Raw genomic sequence first — 12,311 nt, forward strand, 5'->3', positions numbered from 1 at the left:
TCTTCTGAAATTTTTTCCACCTTCAGATTCTTTTTGTGCTACTTCCTTTTGCATTTGATACAAAATATACTTACACTAACTAGAAAAAAATACTGAAGATGCTGAATATGGAATTTTTATTCTAGAATATTTATACTTGAAAACACACCCATAAGGAATGAAATATAGGAAATGTTGATAATGATATTTTCATTATATTCTGAGCCATTTTTGTACTTAATGAAAATGTTCAAACATAGACAAAGAGTAAAAAGAGTGGTCCAATGGATTCCAAATATCTATCACCCACTTGTAATAATGAAAAAAAAATTTTGCAATTTGCTTCATCTTATTTTTTAATGTTTTAGAACAAATTCCACACATCATATAATTTCACACCTATATAATTCAGCATGATAATGAGATATTTTGAAAGCTGTTGACCAGGAATTGGTAATTATTTTTAGATAATGCCAAAATTTTTTAGCTTGTGGTAATAAATCCAAGGGAATCTGTTCCCCAAGCTTGAACTGCTTTCAAAGAATGAAACACAGGTGCTCACCGTTTCCACTAGTACACGTGATGGCTGACATCCCTATATGCGGCACACTATCATGGTAATCCAAGCTCACAACTATAAATACCACCCTCTTATTTGTGAAGAATGCAAGTAATTAAAAGGATAAGTCTAACTCTGGATTTGATTTTTAAGTGCAAATTTGTGAACATTAGTGTTTATTAACAGGAACAAATTATTCACCATATATCCTGCAACTACCAGTTACGACACGTTTGCATGTAGGGCACTTTAGTGGAGAGCAATAGCTATAAGAGCCACTTTTTTAAAGCTGAGGCAGCAAGTGGAAAAGTGGGGCAGTGCTTGGGCGGGATTAAGGTACTTTTTATAGAAGAGGTGAGAAAGCCATTTCCTATAATGGCATCTGTGACTTAGTGAGGACCTGGGGTTGGCAACACTGCAAATGAATGGTGTCAGTATACATTAAGCCGTGCACGAGATCAGCGTCCTGGGGGTATATTCTGAAGTGTGAAGAGTCCTTTTCAAAACCATGGGAGGCAATCTGGGCTTGGTTTTTAAAAGTATACTCAATATTATATGAGATTATATATATTACATATAATATAATATATATTATATAAGAGAAACTAAATATTATATATATACGTGTGTATACACAAACACACACACATATACTAGAAATTATCAAAAAGCTATGAGATATTTAGGTTGTTTTAAAAAAGAATTGTTCAGTTGCTCAGTTGTGTCCTACTCTTTGTGACCCTGTGGACTGCAGCAGGCCAGGCTTTCCTGTCCTTTGCCATCTCCCACAGTTTGCTCAAACTCATATCCATTGAGTTAGTGATGCCATCCAACCATCTCATCCTCTGTTACCCGCTTCTCTTCCTTCCTTCAATCTTTCCCAGCTTTAGAGTCCTTTCCAGTGAGTCAGCTCTTTGCATCAGGTGGCCAAAGTATTGGAGCCTCAACATCAGTCCTTCCAATGAATATTCATGATTGGTTTCCTCTAGGGAAAAGTACCTGGGGTTAAAAAACAGATGAAAAACAGTGCTTTGTGTTTTCCTTCCTTAATGTGCGATCCTTAGACTTCCTGTATTAAAATCATGTCACATGTTTGTTAATATTCATAGCCCCCAGACCTATGGAATCAAAACCTCTAGCAATAGAACCTGATATTATGCATTTTAAGGAACTCCAGACAGATTCTCATTCTTATGCAGCTTAACTGGAAAAATAAGTGAAGAAAAATAAGTGGTTCCCAAACCTCTGATTACTGTGTGGTATAAAGCTGGCAGCGTCCTTATCATCTGTGAGGCTTTACAAAACCCACATTCTCATGCTCCTTCCAGAGACACTGGTTCTGAAGTTCTGAATAAGATTCAAAACTTCCCAGATAATTCTGATGCACAGCCAGGTTTGGAAATCTTAGAATTAAATGAGCACTTCCCAAGTCCTTTACAACTCTCATTGTCAATGATTATTTGCATTGGCACCAAGATACCAGGATATTGTCTTTGATATAAGTTTTTTGTAACAGATCTGAAATTGCATAGTGATTTTACATCTTCCATAAAAACAGAATTTAGCTGTTGATTACAGGAAGAATTTTTTAAAATAATCCCCTTAGCAGTGTTAGGGAAGAGACCTGGTATCAAAATGATTGGACCCTATATTCCCTGGTGGTACAGATGGTAAAGAATCTGCCTGCAGTGCCAGAGAGCTGGGTTCAACTGGGTTGGAAAGATCCCCTGGAGAAGGGAACGACTACTCACTACAGTATTCTTGCCTGGAGAATTGCATGAACTTAGGAGCCTGGAGGGCCTACAGTCCATGGGGTCACTTAAAGAGTCGGACATGGCTGAGTGACTAACTCTGAATTTTATATTTATCTTTTTAATTTTTAATCTTTAAGATTTATTTTATTGACACATAGTTGATTTAAAATGTGTTAATTTCTACTGTATAGCAAAGTGACTCAGTTATACATATATTTATACATTATATTTCACATTCTTTTTCATTATGGTTTATCACAGGATATTGAATATAGTTCTCTGTGCTATAGAGTAAGACCTTGGTGTTTATCCATTCTGTATATAATAGTTTACATGTGCTAATCCCAAACTCCCAGTCCACCCCTCCCTCACGCTCTTCCCCCTTGGCAACCATGACTCTGTTCTCTATGGATTGGACCCTATATTTAAATAGTTGCGTAACACCCCGTATGTACATTTGCAGTGTGTCACCAGAGTCTTAAAAGTCAAGGCATGTCCACATCAAACACTAGATAGAGAGGAGGGAGGTGTAGTTCAAGAAAATGTTCTCAGGACAACACTACAGAAAATGGATTGTTGAAACTTGAAAGCTCTTTTAAAATTTACAATCATTACACTCTCTCTCCTTCTTTCTTCCAACATGGGAAAACCCCCACAGGTTGCCACAGTTTCGATGACCATCTGCCTTCCAACCAAGATGGCGGAAAAAGCAAAAACGTGGTGAATCTTGGAGCAATCCGACAAGGCATGAAGCGCTTTCAGTTTCTGTTAAACTGCTGTGAGCCAGGGACAATTCCTGATGCATCGATCTTGGCAGCTGCCTTGGATCTTGTAAGTTGTTGCAAGGATTTTCTCACCCTGTACTCCGTTCCAGTTAATTCTGCTAATGGAGGAAAGCATGAATCCCTAATCCTAACCTTAACTATGGATTTATGTTTTGGCCTTATTTTTTCCCCTCAGCATTAGTGGGAAAAGGAGGGAAAAGGTGGTGAGGTAAAAGAAGAAAAGAAATTGAGGAAAATTCTTAGTAAATAAATTCTATATAGCATCATAATTTAAAGTTTATGAATCTTTTAAATATAATACATAAATTAAAATATATAAAATATATTCTGTATAGCATCATGATTAAAAGTGTATGAGTTACATTCCAGAACAGTATGAGACTTCCTGGCTTAAAATCTCCCTAACATCTGTTAGCCAAACACTGTAAAATGAGATTAAATGTAATAAGAGTAATAATAATATTATGTCTACCTCCTAGGGCTAGTGTGAGGATTAAATGAGATACTGGATATAAAGTCTTCAGCGCAATGCCTGAAATATGGCAAGTTCTCAATAAAGTAGGCCATTATTATTGTTAATTGTTATTAGTCATGTCTGTCACATATTTGTCCTTTAAACTCTGTCTTGGTTTAATTACCTGTTCGTCAAGGGAGAATATGAAGCAAGGATCAATTGAAATTAATAGTACAGAAGCACCTTGAACATTGTGTGGCATTAGTCACATGTAAGAGATTCAAGAGCATAATGTGGATCTTGTTTAGAAAGTATTTTTGTCAGGTAAACGAAGCCCAGACATGAGTTTAGAACTGTCTCTGTTTCCTTTATTTACCTTCTGGTTTAATAAATTCTTCGTATGATGTATAAATACTGGGTACAAAATGCCAAGTAAATATCAAGAAATAAAAGTCTTTTATATTAACATTTCAAAAAAGAATTAGACATTTTTACAACAGAAACCCTTTAGCCCATTTTATAACTCATGATCATATAAATGCTGGCCACTCATATTTTTGCCTTGGAAAATCATCTAAAGCTTATAATTCATGACATTTTTCTGTGACATTAATAGTTTTTACTGTCATGATATTTAGTGACCAGCAAGGTATGTAGCTTCACGTAAGCCTGAAATGCAAATACCACTGTAATCACCCAAAGGTTATTTATATAAAATTTTTCAGTCAGTTTCTCACTCTTGGATATTGGCCTTTGCAAATATTTTTCTTAATTCCAAAGTAGTTAATGTGTATTGATATATGCTATGGTGACTGTAAAATGTAGAGAGTCACAGGTCTCCGGGAGAGCTGAGGCAGGTGGCAATCAAAGAATGAGATGCCTGTCTAAAGCAAGAGAGCTAACAAGGCAGAGAGCCAGATTCTTGTTGTCTAAGTGGAAGAGTGGTAACTAGCCTGTCACTCTTTTGAGTCATGCATGGTTCTTCTTAATTACATCTTGATCTATTCTGAAAGGAGCACATTAAAATAAATTAATGTAACAAATTGATAAAGAAAGGACAATTGAACATTTAGAAAATAAGTAAGTATGTGGTTACTTCACAAAAAATACTAAAGCCAGTAAAGTGTGCCACATTTTATTTGCACTTCAGAAATACTCATTAAAATATCCATAAATTCCTGTATTATAACTGTCAGATTTGTGATGATTAGAAAGTGCTAACAGAGTATAAAATATCATGGTGTTGGTAGCAGTGGAAGCAGCAGGATTTGATTAGGGAACAGAAGAGAGTATTGGAATAACAGGGTGACAGTGAGAATGCAGTAAGCGTGAGCAGAGTTCTCAGCCTCTCCTGAGTTGTTAGTAATTTTCGACTGGATCTAGTCATAGAGGAAGAGAAACATATATTTGATAAATCAAATATCAAATGGAAAGTATGGTGAAATTTGAAAGCCTGGAATTCAGTGTGGCTTATAAGATACTCATCATATAATAATTGATTAATTAACTCAGCCAATATCTCTTGAAGGTTTCCCATGTGCCAGGCATAGTGCAGTAAAGGATAACACAACAGAACTCAACTGGAAAGCATTACCTGTTTTGCAACTTTCCTTATGAGGATAATATTTGTATGGTGACCTCTCTTCTAGACTTAGAGTGTACAGCATTCTTAGGTTGACAGACTAATGGTTAACACTTACTGTGTGCCTACTGTATTACCAAAAAAAAAAAAAAAAAAAAGAAGCTCAGAAAGACCAACTGGCCAAGGGCTCGAAGTCAACAAATGATAGAGCTGGATTAGAGCAGACCCTCTATTTTATACAACACCATGCTGACTCTCTCATTAAAAAATTATGTGAGATCACTACAGGAACTTTAAAATATGAAAAATAAGAAATTCTATATTTTAAACCTGATAGTTTAAATGTGGTTTTAGAAACTGATGATGACAGAAGCTATTGGAACAATTTATTAAATACACAGTAGCAATGTTGCATTAGAACTTTGTGGGTAATCTGTGCTGTAGAATTCCAAATGTACTATTGTGTCCATCTTTGTCTCAATTCTGAAGTCACAGATACTTTGGAAAATTTTTAGACAAAGGAACCATCAAATTTTATTAGCATTTACTGATGGTATAAAACAGAAGGAATAAATACTTCCTACATAGAAGGCTTTTAAGAGTTATAAGATATGTGGGCATGGAAAAAACAGGAGGCTTGACACAAACAGATTGATATACTTGAAGATTTAATAAATAACCCCAGTCAAGCAAAGTAACACTGGCTTCTGGATGGAGATTATGTTAATAAGAATATTGATGAATACTTTGATAGTCATCAATACTTTGTTTTGATGCTGGAATTTTATTCCTTCTCATCAGATGTTTCCATACCTATATAATCTCTAACTGCTATAATGCTTAGAGTTTCCAAGGATATTTAATTAGTGGCAGAATTCCATAGAACTTTTAAAATTATTTTACATCTTCCAAATAAGATTGTGGCCAGTTAGTTACCAAATCACTAGATTCTCCTTTCTTCCTTTCCTGTTGGACCAATTCTGGTCTGCTTGATCTTCTCAATCTTATTAATCTCATGGTAAGAAATAAAGGAGATTTGATATTTATAAGCAATATCTTCAAGCTTCAAAGTAAAGAAGCATTTTTTGATCATTATAGATATCCAGTGATGAAGTAGATACATTGAGAAGTAATGAGCTCTTTTTCATTACACTGGACTCAATGGGGGAGGTTTACAGGGGGACTTAAGAAGTAGGTGGTTAGTGTGAGTTTCTTTATTATCTGAGAGTCTTTGATTCTAGGTCAAGGTCAAGGAGTATCCAGAGGTCAGTATCAGTCAAGATTAAAAGGAAACAGAGAAATTACAGGCAGACCTGGTTGGTTGAAAAAAAAAAAAAACAACAGATGAGATAGATAATGATGGTGATGATGGTAAAAAGAGGGGACAGGTGATGATGGTGGTGATGGTAAAAAGAGGGGCTAGGTGATGGTGGTGGTGATGGTAGCCATTGTGGTGGTGGTGGCGATGATGGTAGTCATCATGATGGTCATGATGATAGTAGTCATGGTGGTAGTGGTAGTGGTGGCAGAGATGAGGGTAGAAAGTAACATTTTCATTATTTGTCACAGTTTATAAAGCACCTTCATATTCATTATTTTATTTGTTGATATAAGAGGAAAGGATTAAGCCAGGAAATGGTCTCCAAATGAGGGCACCCTTAACTTCAATTTCTCAGATACAGAAAAGTGAAGGAACAAAAATCACTGGTGAATGCTGGCAAGAGGACTGAGAGGAAGGAAAGTGTGGCTGCATGTCCAATATGTTTGAAGCAAGTGGCATTCTCTTTTTACCATCATTTATGCAAGTGCGGCAGTGGCAGTTGTTCATACCTGTTGATCTGGGGTTAAGAGCCCCTTGAGATTAATGTTCACAAATGTCTTTTATTAGATGTGTTATTACATTTTGTATCCTCTGTGTTTGCTTTCACTTAATACCTGACTTCATCTGCTTCCCGACTTTCAGAAATGCTTCACTTTTAAATATGTTTTACATGTTTTCCAATGCATTTGTGGTTTTAGTGTATGAATATATAGATATAGAAATATGTAGATGTAGATATCTGTCTAGTCAAAGCTATGGTTTTTCCAGTGCTCATGTATGGATGTGACAGTTGGACTATAAAGAAAGCTGAGCACCAAAGACTTGATGCTTTTGAACTGTGGTGTTGGAGAAGACTCTTGAGACTCCCTTGGACTGCAAGGGGATCCAACCAGTCCATCTTAAAGGAAATCAGTCCTGAATATTCACTGAAAGGAGTGATGCTGAAGCTGAAACTCCAATACTTTGGCCACCTGATATGAAAAACTGACTCATTTGAAAAGACCCTGATGCTGGGAAAGATTGAAGGTGGGAGGAGAAGGGGGCAACAGAGGATAAGATGGTTGGATGGTATCACTGACTCAAATGGATATGAGTTTGAGTAAACTCCAGGAGTTGGTGATGGACAGGGAAGCCTGACGTGCTACAGTCCATGGGGTCTCAAAGAGTTGGACATGGCTGAGTGACTGAACTGAACTGAACTGGGATATAGATATAAATGACATAGATGGATAGATTGATGATAGATACAGATGTCAGATATATATGCAGATGCATATGTACATACAGATAGGTAGAGATAAGTAGATAGATAGATACAGATATAGGTATAGATTCTACCATTTCATCCTATATGATTTGGGAGAGGAAGGGAAAATGAATATATTCAGTTCATCATCATTTTACAGTCCAGCACTCTCCCATCTCCTTTTCGTTGTTTGCTTTTGTTGGATGTTGCATTCATTTTTTAACTACAACTTAAATGCAATGTTTACCTTATGATGTAGCTTTTATTTCAGAAAATTGTCATTGTCTCTTTACCTGCATCATAGAATTTCAATGTGATTTTTTTATAATTTACAATTTTCTTCAGAATTAAAACACATTATTAAATGAAAGAAATGCTAGAAATGTCAGTGTTCAAAGTCTTGCCCATCTGAAGGTTTTTGTTTTAAACAATCCTCTTGTCATTATTACTATGACTATGAAGGGATAATTGGTTCAGTTTTTGTTTCAGCACAGCTCCTCCTCACACTGTTTCTCTCCAGTATAAATTTAATAAATGCAACTCTAAGACATTTTTTAAAAGACGTGATTTAGAAAGGATATATTTCATCTTTAGGTTGATATAATCTACAAGTACAAAAAATAGAAAAATTATGTAGTTTGAACAAAAGGCGTTTTTGTCTGTTTTCTATATATTTCAGGTGAAATCATCTTTCATTTTTTATCCAGACAAATACATAGCATGTACAGACATAGTGATGTCTCATCTACTGGTTAATTTACTAGCATGAATAACACACAATAATGTCAATTTGCTTTAGTAACAATTCCATGACTATAAGATTCCCATGGGATCATAGTTTTCTCCCTAGTCTGTGGAAAAATAAAATCTAATTCATGTTAAATTATAATAGTTTCATAAATAGATAACTTTAGGAGGAAAGATTATATAATTTGTATTCTAACTGGGACACTTTTGAGAGTGAAATGGGGTGTAATCAATAATCATACCAATTAGACATAAACTAGAACTCTCCTGGGGAAAATGAAACATTAGGTTACCATATAGTCATACTTTTAGGTTCACTGCTACAAATTTAATCCACATTGGAGTTCACCATCATAAGACTACTTGGTGATCGATGGAAATTACCTTTTTTCAAGGAATTAGGAATATATGCAGACAGGGAACTATAAAAGCAAAGTAATATTGTGTTTTCTTTTGAATCATAAGGAAAGTTGAAGTAATCCAGTAATAACCAAAGCTAAATGGTCCAATTATACACTTTATTCTAGTGGTACTCCTATATTGAATTAAAAAAAAAATCTGACTATGAAATGTAGCAGTCAGGCACATAAAAAAAGATATGTCATAAATATGTAGCATTTAAACAAAAAAATTTTAATGTCATATGTTCATCATATATGTTAAAAAGTAGTACATTTCAAAATTTTTTTAAGTCCCTTATATTCCTTTCCTAATCACTCATCCCTACTTCTCAGAAGACCCTGCTGTCTCAAACTTTAATTTTCCCTGTGCTTGGCTTATTTTGCTGCATAAGTTTGTATCCCTAGAGAATATGTCATTTTGTTCTGTTTCCTCATGCTGTATTTTAATATATACATTTTTAATATAATTTATCAAAATTTTCTTTAATGGTTTTTTTTAGTCTTTTTAAAGAAATCACACAGTAATAAAAAATACATGTTACATTTTCCTCTAAAATTTTAAAGTTTACATTTCACATTTAGGTCTTTAACTAGAATTTACTGTGTGTATAAAGTGGGATTCTTTCCTTTTTTTCTTTTTATTTCACATGTAAAAAAAAAATCCTAGGATGTTATTTTGACTAATTCATTCTTCATTATCTGATATGCAACACCATCCTAATCATGTGTCCAGTTTCTATACATGCAAGGATGTGGTTCCGAGTGTTTTTCTGTTCCATTCCCTGTGGCTTTGAGTTAATCTACTCTGTCTTAATAGCTCAAACTTTGAACATCACCTAATTATTCTTTGCTCTTCCATGTAAATTTAATAATTAGCTTTTCAATTTCTATGAAAATTCTTTGATATATTCTTGGAATTACATTGAGCCCACAGATAAATTTGGATGTAATTAAAATTCAAATTGAGATTCAGAGTTGAATTGATTATTCAAAAGTTTTATTTCTCTCTGAGCCAGTTTAAGTAATTTTACATTTTTCAGTAATTTGTCAGGTTTACCTCAATTTTCATATTTGTTGGATTAAAATTGATAATTTTCTTATTAATATTTGCAGCATCTATTATTATTTTATCTGTTTTTATTCCTAAAATTGTCTCCTTAGGCTTGCCAGGGATTTGTCAATTTTGTTAGTCTTTTTTAACAATCTTGTTGATTCTCTCTATTATGTCTTATTCTCTAACTCATTAATGCCTTATTATTTTTTTATTGAGGTAGAGTTGATTTAAAGGTTGTGTTAGGTTGTTTTGGGTGTACAACAAAGTGATTCAGTTTTATATATATATATAATTTTTAAAGATTATTTTCCCTCATAGGTTATTACAAAATATTGAGTATACCCTGCCCTTATTTTTTATTCTTCTTATTGCTTTGAATTCATTGTATTATTATTTAGCTTATTAGCTGATGGCTTGGCTCATACTTTTATTTTCGTCTGTTCAAAACTGAGCATTAGAATTTTAGCATTACTACTTTAATCACATGACATAAATTTTGATAAGCAGTATGTTTGTTATAATTTATATTTAAGCATTTTAAAATTTAATTATTTCCTTTTCCATGAGTCATTTAATAGATGTGTGTGCATTTCAATTTATAAATTTCAGAGTTTTGCTAGGTATCCATTTGTTATTGATTTATAACTTCATTTGCAGATACTGATTCTTTGGAATTAAAGTTGCTTTATAAACTAGAGCATTATATAATTTTCATAAATGTTCCATGTGTAGTTGAAAAGAATGTGCATTCTCTAATTGTTGGGTATAACAGTGACTTTTCTTTCCTTTTTCTTAATTGAAGTATAGGTGACAATATTATATTAATTTCAGGTGTACAATGTAGTGATTTGGCATTTATATGCATTATGAATTGATCACCATAAAGCTAGTAACCAACTGTCACCATACAATGTTCAGTTCAGTTCAGTTCAGTCGCTCAGTTGTGTCCGACTCTTCCAGACCCCATGAATCGCAGCACGCCAGGCCTCCCTGTCCATCACCAACTCCTGGATTTCACCCAGACTCACGTCCATCGAGTCAGTGATGCCATCCAGCCATCTCATCCTCTGTTATGCCCTTCTCCTCCTGCCCCCACTCCCTCCCAGCATCAGAGTCTTTTCCAATGAGTCAACTCTTCGCATGAGGTGGCCAAAGTACTGGAATTTCAGCTTTAGCATCATTCCTTCCAAAGAAATCCCAGGGCCGATCTCCTTCAGAATGGACTGGTTGGATCTCCTTGCAGTCCAAGGGACTCTCAAGAGTCTTCTCCAGCACCACAGTTCAAAAGCATCAATTCTTCGGTGCTCAGCCTTCTTCACAGTTCAACTCTCGCATCCATACATGACCACTGGAAAAACCATAGCCTTGACTAGACGAACCTTTGTTGGCAAAGTAATGTCTCTGCTTTTCAATATGCTATCTAGGTTGGTCATAACTTTCCTTCCAAAGAGCAAGCATCTTTTAATTTCATGGCTGCAGTCACCATCTGCAGTGATCTTGGAGCCCTAAAAAATAAAGTCTGACTGTTTCCACTGTTTCCACCTCTATTTGCCATGAAGTGATGGGACCGGATGCCATGATCTTCGTTTTCTGAATGTTGAGCTTTAAGCCAACTTTTTCACTCTCCACTTTCACTTTCATCAAGAGGCTTTTTAGTTCCTCTTCACTTTCTGCCATAAGGGTGGTGTCATCTGCATATCTGAGGTTATTGATATTTCTCCCGGCAATCTTGATTCCAGCTTGTGTTTCTTCCAGTCCAGCGTTTCTCATGATCTACTCTGCATATAAGTTAAATAAACAGGGTGACAATATACAGCCTTGACGTACTCCTTTTCCTATTTGGAACCAGTCTGTTGTTCCATGTCCAGTTCTAACTGTTGCTTCCTGACCTGCATACAAATTTCTCAAGACGCAGGTCAGGTGGTCTGTTATTCCTATCTCTTTCAGAATTTTCCACAGTTTATTGTGATCCACATAGTCAAAGGCTTTGGCATAGTCAGTAAAGCAGAAATAGATGTTTTTCTGGAACTCTCTTGCTTTTTCCATGATCCAGCAGATGTTGGCAATTTGATCTCTGGTTCCTCTGCCTTTTCTAAAACCAGCCTGAACATCTGGAAGTTCACGGTTCATGTACTGCTGAAGCCTGGCTTGGAGAATTTGGAGCATTACTTTACTAGCGTGTGAGATGAGTGCAATTGTGCAGTAGTTTGAGCATTCTTTGGCATTGCCTTTCTTTGGGATTGGAATGAAATCCAATCCAGTCCTGTGGTCACTGCTGAGTTTTCCAAATTTGTTGGCATAATGAGTGCAGCACTTTCACAGCATCATCTTTCAGCATTTGAAATAGCTCAACTGGAATTCCATCACCTCCACTAGCTTTGTTCATAGTGATGCTTTCTAAGGCCCACTTGACTTCACATTCCAGGATG

General features: G+C 35.2%; 1 protein-coding gene across 15 annotated transcripts in view; it reads left to right on the forward strand.

The window, feature by feature from the left end:
- UNC80 (unc-80 homolog, NALCN channel complex subunit) overlaps nucleotides 1-12,311 on the forward strand; it is a 231,296-nt gene that overhangs the window by 84,858 nt on the left and 134,127 nt on the right. For all 15 annotated transcript variants that reach the window (XM_070771381.1, XM_070771414.1, XM_070771428.1 and 12 more), the window contains exon 22: nucleotides 2,951-3,123. In XM_070771381.1, the coding sequence (XP_070627482.1) occupies nucleotides 2,951-3,123 (173 nt within the window). The remainder of the gene's footprint in view (nucleotides 1-2,950; nucleotides 3,124-12,311) is intronic.

The sequence above is a fragment of the Bos indicus genome, chromosome 2 (genome assembly GCF_029378745.1).
Source record: "Bos indicus isolate NIAB-ARS_2022 breed Sahiwal x Tharparkar chromosome 2, NIAB-ARS_B.indTharparkar_mat_pri_1.0, whole genome shotgun sequence".
Classification (NCBI taxonomy): Eukaryota; Metazoa; Chordata; class Mammalia; order Artiodactyla; family Bovidae; genus Bos; species Bos indicus.